Below are 14,781 nucleotides of genomic sequence, written 5' to 3'. Positions count from 1 at the left end.
TGCTCTAGTGTCATGGACACTATTTTTTATTTATTACAACGAAGATTTAATTGACTTGTATTACAAACTTACGGTTAGTATTGATAGTTTTTAAAATATTTTTTGCTCTCAACCAATGTGGACCTACAAATAAACTACATTCCTGAGGTTGGACCTTTGAAGTGTGAACAATATAGCGTGTTATACAACAATCAACACTAATATGCATGAGTCGTACTACCACAATAAAAAATAAAAATATCGAGTCTAACTCAATTTTTTTTTTAAAAAAAAACCTTAGAAGTACAACTAAAAACAACACATTTAGTATAATTCCACAAATATAATCTTAAAAAAATAAGATACATGCAAATAATTATTTTTGGTAAACCATCGACCTGAATTCAACCAAAGGGAGTATAATTTATAAACTCCACTACAACAATTTGAAGGTTTACAAAATCATCTACTAGAGGTGAAATTTAGAGCATTACCACAAAAATTAAATTCAAAGCTCAAATTGTAAGCTAATTTAGCCAAATATATGACCAAAAATAGAGTTGAAAAAAATTTGGAGGCAACAAATTCTTAAGCTTGATCATTTTGATTACACTCTTCAGAAGATTTCAAGTACCATCTATTAAGTCTTTGTTTGGCTTTTGATACCTGCAAAATAAATTATAAACATTCATAAATACATATTATGATGATGTTTATAAGTTAATTATACACCAATTTTTTTAGCATATAGTACTTAAAATTTTGATTAATTATAATATTACCTCTTCATCCCAATCTGTTTTCCATGTCATGTAGCATAAGGCAGCTGATTGAGTAACAACTCCACATATCATTCCAATCCATATACCCTGATAACAAAACGAAGATATTAGAGGTGGCAAATGGACGGATCAAGAACATAAACGAAGACAAGTGTGTGCCAGATCCTCCAAAAGTAACCCGTTTTTTAAGGATCCGAGACGGGATGTGGCTAGATTTTTGGAGAGTCCGAACAACGTCGCTTTTAAGTGCAATAGGGAAGTCTATGACAATATTTGATCTAAGTGAAATTTTTACCTTCACTTGAAGATGAGCCACATATCCAAGCAAAGCACCAATTGGTACTCCAATCAAATAGAAGCAACACAAATTTATAATTGCAACTGTGCTTTGTAAACCAGCTCCTACAGCCACACCTGATCACAAAATTCTCCCAAGTGTCAAGAAAAACTACGAAACGCGATAAAAGATCATAATATAAACTTAATGTGTTCAGGGCAGCTTGCGAGCACCTCGATTATGGTACATTATCTATAACATATTGAACATGTTCAGTAAAATTTTCAACTTCTCAACTTTGTGTTGACTTACCTGAGAGTACAGGGTAAATGCTATTGAGCAAAATCGAGAAGGCGAGTAAAGTAGAAAGGTCAGCCACGCTGTCAGCAACCGCCTTCTCATCACTGAACAAGTATCCGAGATTTCTGCCAAAGATCAAGCACACAACCCAGAAGAACAGTCCGATAATAAGTGAAGTGCTCACTAAGACTTTGATGGAGAATTTTGCAGCCTTAGCATCTCCTTTCCCGAGTTCGTTTGCAATCCGGACACTGTAGAGGAAACAACGAAGGAAAAAGAAGTCTGAGTTAGGCAATGGATACAACACTAGATGGAATGAGATATCGATGATTCATAGAGAAAGAGTCACGTACCAAGCAGCTCCAAGGAAGCCGAGACTTATCATAAACTCCCATCCATTGATATTGAGGCTGCAAAGTTACTTATACTGATCAGTACGGAAAACAAAATGACGTAAAGAGAAAAGCAAACAAGCACTCACCAAATAGAGAATGCAGATATCGCAACCTCTGCATTCTTCATATATCCTGCCAGCAAGACTAGAACAGCATTGTACCATAGCTCTAAGCTGTGAAAACCAAAAGCAAGAATCGATTAACCCCTCGGATATGAAGCTAATTCAGATTATAACATGTGTTTCGTGGGGTTCAAATTCGACTATACTAATGATAAAATCATGATTGAGAAGAAAATGCTAAGGAAAAGGATTTTACCAAACCATGACACCAGAGGATATTGAGAGCTTCATGACGGGTAGTACATCTTTCAGTGCTGCTAAAGAGAATCCATTCCATGTGTTAGGGCACCAACCTCCTAAGATGTATACAAACTCCCCGACCACTACGAACCACGATGATATGCTCAACGCTATCATGGCACCAGGAACTCCATAATTTAGCTGGATAACCAGTAGCCAAGACAACGGAATGTGGATCACAAATTGTATTATCGATAGCCATGCTATAATAATGTTCTTCTGTTGTGCTTGAAGGTACATCTGGATCGTCAAGCTAAATACAAAGTTGTAGATGAAGGGAATGAACCAGTAGGAAACGTATCCAGCAGCATCCGCGATTGATCCATTCTCACCGAGTAGATGAAAGATTGGAGTGGCTAAGACGAAAAACGGAAGCAATGCGGTCAATGTAATCAAACCAACAATCCATGATCTTTGCAAGTAAATTCCCATCATATGATACTGTCCTGCTCCATATGCTTGTCCACAGAGAGTTTCAGTGGCGCTTGACATTCCAATCTACCAAAATAAACACAAAGGTTAAGCAAATGGAAAAACTAACTAAATAAACTAGCACGTGACAAGTCTCGAATTGTATGATCATATCGTCTAAAAACTTAAGCCATTAGATAGAGCACAACTTATTATATAATGCCTCAACACGCCCCCGTCATGTATAGGCCTAATATTTTTCTTGGGCCAAATACATGAAAAATGTACGTTTGCTTTTTGGGGTGGCTGCGAGAATATTCAAAACTAGGACTTCTCCTGGCTCTAATATCACCTTGAAATATGTGACTAACTCGTAGACAAAGCATACATAATTCTATTATGTCTCAACACATCGGATAAATCCTTACATTGTTTACATAATCATCACATACGCTTCTCTTACTCTTTCTATACATACATCATATTGTTATGTTTGCATTCATACAATGTAGTGCATTACTTCTTCAATCACCAACGTGAACAAGCACATGAGATATGACGAACATGGTACATGTTAAGAAAGATAACAGGAGCAAACTTACCAGTATACCATTGACGAATCGCACAGTGAGAGTTTGTACAAGTGCATAAGCAGCGAGATCTAATCCACTAATGTGTCCGATGAATGATTGTGTGACCACTATACTTCCAAATGAAGCTACTCTTGACAGTACTCCGGGTAATGCAACTCTCCATATCTTCTTAGACTCGTCGTAGATCCTCTCCTTTAAGTTATCATCAACTTTTTCTATTTGTGAATCAAGTAGCCTCTCTTGCACACTGTTATCCATGACTCTGCACAAAATTAAAAAGAAAAAAAAAACTCAGATTAACCCTGAAAAGAGCATGCGCATCGCGGGATTCTCTCCATCTCAAAAGTGGATTCCCATGCAAGGATACTTGAGTACGACTACGGCTACGTTACATAATTTTGTTAAAATAAGTAACTAGCATGAGTTCTTTTCTTACACAAATGTAATGTTTATTATTCATTCTATGAGCATATGTCAAAAAGCATTTTAGAATTGCATCAAATTTATGTTACAACAAAAACACCTTTTAGCAGCAATAAATATATATAATAACAAAAAGGGCTAAAACCTTTATCGACATTAGTTAACTGTAATTTGATCCAATATAGCTAAAGATTTTAGGGACATTTAAAAGGATTGCTAATTGTTACTAAAATATATTTCTAGTTGCAATCAAGTTATTGTTATTAATTAATTGTCGATGAATACATATAAGTTGAGCAACTCAGACTCTTAAAACGTCCGACATGTGCATGTCGGATCCTCAAAAGTAGCAAATTTATAAAGGATCCATCACGAATCTTAACATCATTTTTAAGAGAGTCCGAGCAACATAGCAAATTAGAAAGTTTTACAACAAAGTAGATATTATTGAAAAGGATAACTAGACCAAACAAGAAAGAAATAAAAACTTAATAATAAACCAATAGCAGTCCATAACAACAATATTTCTATTAATAACTTGTTATAAAATGATATTTCAATTAAAATTTAAAGGGGTTCACCTTTCAAATTAAAGGGGTTCTCCTTTCTGAAGTACACTTTTATAAATTGGCAGAATCTAATTATCAGTAAAAATGTAAAATATTAAAAAAATATATATTTATAATGAAATGTAAATTAAAATAAAATTGTCAGAGATCATATAAGTTGCAGAACAGCTGTAAGAAAGTGATTAATTTAATTTTTTTACTTTTTCTTTGTGATGAGCTTAATGAAATATCTAGCTCAAGTAATTTTCAGTTTTTTCTAAAATAAATTTTATATATTTGTAAACTACATAAAAAGTACTGTAAAATGTTATAATTAATGACTTCAATAGTTTAAAATATCTATAAAAAACTCGTCTGAATCTCAAAGTTCAAAACGTATCACATAAAATAAAACAGAGCAATGTTTATCATCGTTAATTTAATAACAAGATAGTTTAAGAATAGAAAAAAAAAATAACTTGGTGCAGAGGATGCCACGTGAGTTGACACAGATGTCACGTGATGCCAACAACTTTTATTAATCAAGATTGAGAAAGCTATAAAGACTATTGTGTGTATATAATATGTATAAATTTTGTACACCAATAATCATTAATGATAAAGCAACATTTTCTATTAATGCTAAGGACCACTCTCCATTGCTATTATAATATTTTATTACTATATTTTTTGAAAACATTCATTCTATCTATACGTAAAATTAATTAACATATATTTTATCTACTTTTTAACTTGACTCATGAAATTAAGTGGCATATCGCAATTATTTTACTAGATACTTATATGTCGAATAATATCGATTTGAATCCACCAATGTCTTAAGCAGATGGAAATAAATCAACTAGTTTTATTTTTTGTTTTTACTAAGATCTAAATATGAGATGTATCCAGTGGTACATATGTATGCATTATTTCTAAACGCATAATACATAAATATGTCTTGACTTTTAACTTGACGTCAACGAGCGGGTATGACGCATAACTTTGAATAACTTGTATAAAATTAAAAAAAAAGACACGTTCATTTTATATGACATTCTACATGGTAATTTTATATTTTACTTGACGTCTTATGTGTATAATGTCATATAAAATATGCATATCTATTTATTTAATTATATATAAATTTAAATATCTATTTATACACGTATCGAAAGCGATCGCTATAACCATCGACGTCGAAAAGTCAGAACAACGTAACTAGTCCCTAGGACCACTTGTTTACACTTTACATTCTAAACAAAGTTTGTTTTTTTTTTTTAGACAAAAGTAATTTTCTCTTTCAAAGAAAATGATTTAGTATGAGACTTTCTTGAATATTTGGTTAAAAAAGTAGATCAAATTCATAAATAAATATTTTCTTTTTAAAATATTTTAATTATGTCATTTTTCAATTAAATCACTAAACCACGCACACTAACATAAATATACTTATATATATACCCTTGGTCAAATAAAATAAAATAATTATATAATTATTGTCTTTAGGAATCACCAATTTAAAAAAAATTATAAATATTAAGTCAATTTATCAAATAAGCTACTAAAATTTTAAATAAAAAAATGAATTTCTCAAATGGCTAAGAGAAATCAATAGCACAAATTTCAAATCTCAAAGAATAATAATAGGCCAAAATTCACAATGAAATTCAAATTCTATTTTCATCTCTCCGTCTCATTTTTTATTATTATAGTGGCTTATAGAACTGTTTAACTCTGAGCACTTAAAAAATGAACTTTTGAGAGAAAAAAAAAAGTATCAAATAAATTAAGAATTATTGACTGAAGAAAAAGGAAAAGCACTTACATTTATACTGATCCGTAGATCCTGTGATTTTGGTTAAAGTGAATCCACTTTTAATGGAGTTCCTGCAACTCTGTAATTTCGACGGAAATCCTGTCGCCGCCGTGCTGAAGGCGGAAGTACGGCGGAGCTACGGTGAGAAGTACGGCGGAGCCACTAGATGCTCCGAGCGCGATTTGGCCGCTCCGATTTGTAGAAAAAGTGCAGCTTACATACAGAGACGGAAGTGTGGATTTATAGCAGTGTTTTTATTGAGGAAGACAACACTTATTTAGTTTACTATTATTTTTATATATTTATTTTACTTTCATTTGTAAACTAATATTCGGCGTGAAAAAATATTTAAATTTATTATTTATATATTTTAAAAATATTCAAAAATCAATATGGCTATATTTTATCGTGATTTTTTTTATTGATATTAAAAAAAATAATTATTAATTATTGTGATTATAATATATCTTTATTTACGTAATTTATAAATATATAAATTTTATTTTTAAATTTCATACGTAAATTTCTAGTAAAATTAAAATTATTGGTTCTCGAAAAATAAAAAGTATCACGTAAATTGAAATCGAATAATAACATTTAAAATATTACTATATTTAAGTAGTAATTAAGATAAATAAATCAATACAGAAAAAGTATTTATATTTGTGATAAAAAAAATTATTTATGAATAAAAATTGTGATCGAGTGGTATTATTTATTTTTTAATCAAATATTTTAAAATTTTTTATTAAAAAAATACTTTAGGAGACACATTTATTAAAAAAATACATTTCCCTCGATGTGGGGCATCTTTATTAAGGAATGTAATACTCATAATGTAAGAGTTTTTTTTTTCTTTTGTAAATTTGAATATAGTTAAATTTTAATATAGATGGTATTTATTGATAATGAATATTACTTACAAATTCATATTTATTTTTTTAATTTAGTCATTATTTGACTAAAAGAATTGAACTAGAGAATTTATAGTGGAAAAGTATTCAAATTGAAATAATGCCTATTTTCAGACCTCAAAAATTAATTATTTTCGAGTAAAGATTAATGTTTGTATCCAAATAAAATTGCGTTTTAATATTTCTTTTTCTTTTAATAGTCTTCTCTTTTTTTTAGAAAAACAAAACAAAATTGTAATAAGCTTACTTGTCAAAATTATATTATCTACTTTTACTATCTAGGGAACACTTATTTCGAAATTTTAATTTAATACACAAATTTATTTTTTTCTCTTTTTTCCAAAAACCTCTTTTTTTTTTTAAATATAGTTTCAATAATTTACTAGAATTACAGATATCATTAAACTTTTTTTTTTTAATTTCATAATAATTTCCTTGTTGTAGTTGGGACATTCCCACACACCTAATGGTCAAAGTTTTTACACGTCTTCACTTTTAGATTAGTGGATGACGATTAACTTCGACGTTTTATCGCGTTTTATATTTTATATAATTGTTGAAAAATTTATTGTATTTTATAAGGTGATTAAAAGAATTTATTTTTTATTAGATGAATATTTTTTATTTTATATAGTAAGATTATTTTTTTTTTCCTTTTATGCTCATCTAATGTGGGACGACAAAAATAAATACTTAATTAATAAGTTCCATTAAGCACATGTATATTTTTCTCCTCCCTAACTTTTTTTTTTTTAGAAATACTTTCTCTGTTCCTATTTAATTGTCTACTTTAGAAAAGATATACATATTAAGATAGCAATAATTAATATGGTGAAGTTACAATTTTATCCTTATTTAATAAGATTTCAAAAAGGATGAATTAAAACTTAAAAATTTTCAAAAAGTTTAAACGAGGGTATAATAGAAAATTTTTTTTGTCCTTTTTTGATTTGTCAAAAAAGACATGTAAATAGGGACATCTAAAAGAGAAAATATGAACAAGTAAATAGGGAGGAGTATATATCATGCTTAAATTAGGTTTAGAAAGTAATACTCCTGACTGTCCTTATTCATACACTATTCAATATACTTTTTGGTATAAATTTTACGATAATAATATATCTCGTATAATTTTATAAATGAGATGTAAAGAGAGTAAAACATACACATACAATGTTATTTATATTTTGTAGAAATAGAAAAATTATTTTTGATAGTATTAAAAACAGTTTAAAAATGAAAACAGTAACAATAGTGAAATCAAGCATTGTGGAAAGTAGTATATTAAAAAAAATATGACAATAATAAATAATTACGATAATTGAAACACAAAATATAATGAAAATAGTACTAATGCTATTGATAATAGAGTAGGTACACCGATTTACCTACTTATTATACCTCCGTAGAAATGAAAGGGAGATCAATAAATATACACAATGTATCGTTTTAGAAAAATTCATTATTAGGTATTATAATTTAAATTTTGATGTGATCATATTAAGGGTTCGTTTGGATGGGCTTAATAAAAGCAGCTTTAAAAAAGTACTTTTGAAAGTGTCGAAACTTATTTTTAAAATAAGCAGTTATGTGTTTGGATAAAAGTGCTGAAGTTGCTATGCCAAACGTGAAAAGGGAAAAATGGAAGAAAGAGATATTAGGGTTAAGTTGTAATTTGGAGATTATATAAAAATATTAAGGGCAAAAAGAAAAAAATGTGGTCAACTTATAAGTTAAAAAAAAAAACACCTCTACCCCAACTTTTAACTTTTGGCTTAAAATAATTTTTTTTAAATTTAAAATAAGTTATTTTGAGTATTGTCAAACACCATTCGTTAAATCACTCGAACAAGAGGACTTTGTGGGACATTGTTAACAACCAACAATAAAGTATTTAATCTCATAAGAAATATAATAAATACACACGTAATTTATATTTTTTATTGGCATTTATTTTTATGAAAATGAAATGAAAGTACAAAATGTTATTTTTAATATAAAATTCATAGTGAAAGAAAAATAAAGTATTGAAATAGTTATGCTAAATATAATAAAGAAAAATAAAGTATTGAATAAATATTTTATTTTCTAATAGCATGCAAACCACATAAAAAATACAAACTGTATTATGACAATTCTGTACGACAATTTCAATTCAAAAAGCATTAAAGAAAAATCGATCTCGGATCAACCGCCAAACCATCTGAACTATTCTAAAGAACAAAAATATTTAATCACCTCATTTTTTCTAACATGAATGTGTCTTCTACTTGACTTTAATTTGCATGAGAATGTGTAAAATTATAGATTCATTATTGTAGGAGTATATAATATGTTAGAGACACCTATCACATGTTATAAAAGTTTATGAGCCTACATATATAATTATATATAAATTGGTTCCAAGCCCCCCACCAATATATATATATATATATATATATATATATATGTTTTGATTAGTTAAAATGTTATTTAAACAAAAAATTTATAAAATAAAAAAAATGACTTCTGATATTCAGGAAAATAAGTTTAATAGGTATCTGATACAAAAATATTTAACTAGATTATATATAAATAATTTTAAGATAATATTCTTTTGCGATTTTATCAAATATTAGAAAAAGTGATTACATAATGATACATATTAAGAAATTATTAGTATTCTTTTTGTCTCAGTTTATGTGATATTTTTTATTTTTTTGAAAAATTAAACAATTTAAGTTTGACAATTAATTTGCGAATGAAATTTTTAAAGTTTTAGAAATAAAATTTATATATTTATAAACTACGTAAAAAGTTATTATAAGTCACATTGATAATTCAAAATATTTAAAAGATTTATGAAAATATACTGCAAAAACTAGATTTATTTGAATTTTAAAATTAAAAAAAATATCATATATAATACGGAGAAAGTAATATTTACGTAAACTAATTGGATTTCTCTAATCGGAGACCAAGACATGCACGTACTTGATTGCTGCTGATGAAAGAATCACATGTTTTTTTAAGAAAGTGACAAAAGATTATGTTAAATATATTCTGAGTAAATTTAATCCTATAAATTAATCTGAATAAATATTTTTAAATCTCTGTCAAATATTTAACAAATTATGAATGTCAGATCTCAAAAACTACAATAGCTATTACTATAGTCCGAAGTTTAAAGAAGGGATAATACCTAATTATCTCCTTAGTCTATATTCAAAATTTTTGCCATACACCTTATTTTTTATTAGGTCTTATTATCTCTTTTAAAGAAATTTTAAGTAATTAATTATCACTTTCGTGCCTATGTGGCAATAATTATGATTTCACCCATGTAGGGCGTGTGAGTGCAGGTGCAGATTTTGGCTAACAATGACCAATAAAAGTTAGCCACGTGTCAAAGTAATTTGACAAAAAATTCAAAAATAAATTTTATTGTTTCTTTCAAAAGCAGTTCTTCTTCCTCTTTTGAAAAAATAACCTCATTTTCATGATTTTCATTTTTGAAGAAGCTCCATCCATTATTAACTATCAAAATCCAACATCGATAATTAACTATCAAAATCCAATATCGAAAATCAATTTTCAGTTGGAAATCAAATTTCTAACATTTGAAATCGATCCACACATGCAACACTTTCCCTCTTTCTTTCCTTGTTACTTAATTTTTTTTGATAAAATTAATTTGAAAAACATAAAACGCCAGCTTTTCAAACTTGGGAAGTGTAAAAGTTATTTTTTCGAAAGCTGAAAAAGTGGGTCCCGGCGCGTGTTGAACAAACACATCGACCTTTCAGATTATTATTGCCACGTAGGCACAAAAGTGGTAATTAGTTACTTAAAAAAAAAGTTGGAGAGGGTAATAGGACCTTATCAAAGATAAGGTGTGTCGCAGGGATTTTAGGTATAGGCTAGGGGGTAATTGGGTAGTATCCTTTAAAGAATAAAAAACATTATCAATATTTTTTTATAAAAATTCTACAGTTGTATTGATTCTAATTTTTTTTAAAAGAAAAATTTATTAAAACATTGTATGGTTGGTCAGCAATTTTGAACTTTTAAGGGACTTAACAGCGTGAAAATAAAATTGCTATTCCATGGAGATTTTATCCTTTTGATTGAAAAAGAAATTAATGTACCCCTTTAAAATTTTTGGTAATATTTTTGGCCATTTAGGCTTCGAACCGCAGGACGAACTGGATATGTTAACAATGTTTTAAGGGATGTCCAAAAAAAATTTGACCATCTTGTTTCGAAAGTTTCAAATCACAAAAAATTCATGAAATATAGCAGACAAAAATCGATAAAATCTGTTTTTACCTACTTCATGGCTCGTTTAAACTTGAAAATGCACCCGTCTTCCCCGTGAAACGAACTGAATGCATTGTCAATATCTTAACAAACGTCAATGAAAATTTCAACCAGTTTATTTTGGGAATTTCATATCACAAAAATTCCATGGACTATAGCACAAGAAAATCAGCAAAATATATGTTTACCTGCTTTGTGGCTCGTTTGAACTTGAAAATGTGTCTGTTTTTCCCCGCGGAACGAACTGAATATATTGTCGACGTATTAACAGACGTCCACAAAAAAATTTGTTTAGCAATTTTATATCAGAAATTTCAAATCACAAAAATTACATGGATTATAGCACACGAAAATCAGTAAAATCTATGTTTACCAGTTTTGAGCTCGATTGAACCTGAAAATGCGTCTGTGTTCCCCGCGGGACAAACACGATACGTTGTCAACGTCTTAACGGACGTCCACGAAAACTTTTGGCTATTTTATTTCAAAAATTTCGGATCACAAAAATATCATGGATTATAACACAAAAAAAATTGACAAAAATTGCGTTTACTTGTTTTGGGCTCGTTTGAACTTGAAAATGCGTCATTTTCGTCGTGGTACGAACTGGATACATTGCAACCGCCTGAACGAACGTCCACAAAAAATTTCAATTATTTTATTTCATAATTTTTGGATCAAAAAAATTCCATGAACTATAGCACATGAAAATTAAAAAAAATATGCATTTACCTGCTTCGGGGCTTGTTTGAACTTGAAAATACGCCCATTTTTCCTACGAAACGAACTCGATATATTTCCAATGTCTTAACGAACGTCTACGAAAAATTTTAGCAATTTTATTTTCAAAAATATCCATATCACCAAAATTACATTGACTATATAGCACACCAAAATTGAAAAGATCTGTGTTTACTTATTGTAGGGCTCGATTGAACTGGAAAATGTTCTCGTTTTTCTTGCAGGATAAACTGGATACATTGCAAACAACTTAATGAACGTCGAAAAATTTCAGTCATTTTGCATCAAGAATTTTGGATCACAAAAATTTCATGAATTATAGCACATGAAAATCAACAAAATCTATGTTTACCTACTCTCTGGGGTCATGTGAACTTGAAAATGCATTCGTTTTCCCAGCCAAACGAACTGGATACATTGTCAACGTCTTAACTGATGTCCAATAAAAATTTTTGGTCGTTTTGTTTTGCGAATTCTGGATCACAAAAAATTCATAGACTATAGCACACGAAAATCAGCAAAACCTATGTTTACTTTCTTTGGGTTCATTTGAACTTGAAAATGCGCCCGTTTTCTCCACATGATAAACTAGTTACATAGCCAACGTCTTAACGGAGATCCACAAAAAATTTTAGTCATTTTAGTTTCAAAGTTCCATATCACAAAATTTACATGAACTATATATTATACAAAAATTGGCAAAATTTGTGTTTACATACTTTGCGACTCATTTGAACTTGAAATTGCATCTATTTTTTTCGCGGAATGAATTGGATACATTGTCAATGTCTTTACGGACGTCCATTAAAATCGACCTTTTTTTTTAGAAATTCGAATTACAAAAATTCATGTACTATAGCACATGAAAATTGGTAAAATTTACGTTTACCTACTTTGGGCTCGTTTGAACTTGAAAATGCACCAGTTTTTCTCGCGAGATGAATTGGATACATTGCCAACATATTAATGAACGTCCACCAAAATTTTTGCACATTTTGTTTTGAAATTTCAGATTACAAAAATTTCATGAACTATAACACACGAAAATCGATAAAACTGTATTTACTTGCTCAGGGGCTCGTTTAAATTTGATATGCGGCCGTTTTTTCCGCGGGACAAACTGAATACATTGTCAACGTCTTAACAGACGTCCACAAAAAATTTAACCATTTTGTTTCAGGAATGTTGGATCAGAAAAAATTCATGTATTATATCACACGAAAATTGACAAATATGCATTTACTTGCTTTAAAACTTGTTTGAAGTTGAAAAAACGTCTATATTTTCATGAGACGAACTGGATACATTGTCAACGTCTTAACATACGTCTACAAAAAGTTTTCATATTTTATTTCGAGACTTCCAGATCACAAAAATTACATGGACTAGATCACATAAAAATCAGTAAAATCTAATTTTACCATCTTTGATGCTCGTTTGAACTTGAAAACGCACATTTTTTTGTGGGATGAAATGAATACATTACTAACGTCTTAATAGAAGTCCACGAAAAATTTGGGCCATTTTATTTTGGAAATATAGAATCACAAAAATTTCATGGACTATAGCATTTGAAAATTGATAAAATCTGCGTTTACTTGCTTTGGGGTTCGTTTGAATTTGAAAATGTTTCTATTTTCCCTGTGGGACGACATGGATACGTTAACAACGTCTTAACGGATGTCTACGAAAATTTTTGGCCATTTTATTTTGAAAATTTTGAATCACAAAAATTTCATGAACTATAGCACACAAAATAAGCAAAATCCACATTTACCTGTTTTTGGGCTCATTTGAACTTTAAAATGAGCTCGTTTTCCCTGCGGGATAAAATTGATACATTGCTAATGTCTTAACAGTTGTCCACAATTTTTTTTGACCATATTGTTTTGGTAATTCACGATCACGAAAATTTCATAGATTGCTCGCGAAAATCGATAAATCTATGTTTACCTACTTTGAAGCTCATTTGGACTTGTATATTTTCCTCGCAGGACGAAGTGGATATATTTCCAATGTCTTAACGACGTCCACAAAAATTTTTGGTCATTATCTCTGGATTCTGTATAACAAAAATTCAATGGATTATAACATACGAAAATTGATAAAATCTGTATTTACCTTCTCTCAATTCGTTTAAAAAAAATGCTCTCGTTTTCTCGCTAAACGAACTGGATACATTACTTACGTCTTAACAGACGTCCACGAAAAAATTCGATCATTTTGTTTTGCAAATTTCGAATCATCAAAATTTCATGGTTTATAGCACACGAGAATCGTTAAAATCGGTGGTTACCTGCTTTGGAACTCGATTGAACATGAAAATGCTTCTGTTTTCCCAGAGGGACAGATTGGATATATTGCCAAAATTTTAACGAACGTCCACAAAATATTTTGAGCATTTTATTCAGAAATTACGGATCACAAAAATTTCATAGGCTATTGAACATGAATATTGAAAAAATCTGTAATACCTGCTTAGGGGTTCGTTTGAATTCAAAAATGTGTTTGTTTACCTCGCAAAACGACCTGAATACTTTGCCAACGTCTTAGTGGACGTCCACAAAAAAATTTGGCCATTTTTTTTTGAAATTTCGAATCACAAAAATTTCATATACTATGGCACATGAAAATTGAAAAAATCCACGTTAACCTTCTTTGGGGCTCGTTTGAACTCAAAAATGTGTTTGTTACCTCGCAGAACGAACTGGATACATTACCGATGTCTTAATGGACGTCACAAAAAAATTTGATCATTTTGTTTTAGGAATTTCGAATCACCAAATTTTTCATGGAAGATAATATGCATAATTTGTGTTTATCATTTTTAAGGCTCGTGGAAACTTAAAAATGCGCATTTTCCACTCTAAAGACGAACTGAATACATTGCGAACGTTGATATGAAAAATTTATGCCATTTTATTGTAGAAATTTCAGA

At 29.5% G+C, this 14,781-nt stretch overlaps 1 protein-coding gene across 1 annotated transcript; it reads right to left on the bottom strand.

The window, feature by feature from the left end:
• Nucleotides 1–302: 302 nt before the first annotated feature.
• On the bottom strand, nt 303–6,223 carry LOC101257226 (protein DETOXIFICATION 24). The gene is made up of 9 exons (XM_010313878.3): nt 5,899–6,223; nt 3,109–3,361; nt 2,052–2,593; nt 1,820–1,906; nt 1,692–1,748; nt 1,351–1,589; nt 1,057–1,175; nt 762–848; nt 303–645 (listed from the first exon to the last, which is right to left on the bottom strand). Exons 2-9 carry the CDS (start codon nt 3,355–3,357, stop codon nt 568–570), a joined length of 1,458 nt encoding a protein of 485 aa, XP_010312180.1. The 5' UTR covers nt 3,358–3,361; nt 5,899–6,223; the 3' UTR covers nt 303–567.
• Nucleotides 6,224–14,781: the final 8,558 nt, after the last annotated feature.

The sequence above is a fragment of the Solanum lycopersicum genome, chromosome 10 (genome assembly GCF_036512215.1).
Source record: "Solanum lycopersicum chromosome 10, SLM_r2.1".
In the NCBI taxonomy this organism is placed as follows: Eukaryota; Viridiplantae; Streptophyta; class Magnoliopsida; order Solanales; family Solanaceae; genus Solanum; species Solanum lycopersicum.
The sequence above is the reverse complement of the archived record's forward strand: the minus strand, read 5'-3'. Positions and strand labels throughout refer to the sequence as shown.

Excerpts from the sequence above, each read along its gene's own strand:
- LOC101257226 (XM_010313878.3), bottom strand. The coding sequence starts at position 3,357 with ATGGATAACAGTGTGCAAGAGAGGCTACTTGATTCACAAATAGAAAAA. Across the intron at positions 849-1,056 it reads TGGCTCATCTTCAAGTGAAG|GGTATATGGATTGGAATGAT; the intron begins GTAAAAATTTCA and ends TTTTGTTATCAG. Across the intron at positions 646-761 it reads AAACAGATTGGGATGAAGAG|GTATCAAAAGCCAAACAAAG; the intron begins GTAATATTATAA and ends TTTATTTTGCAG.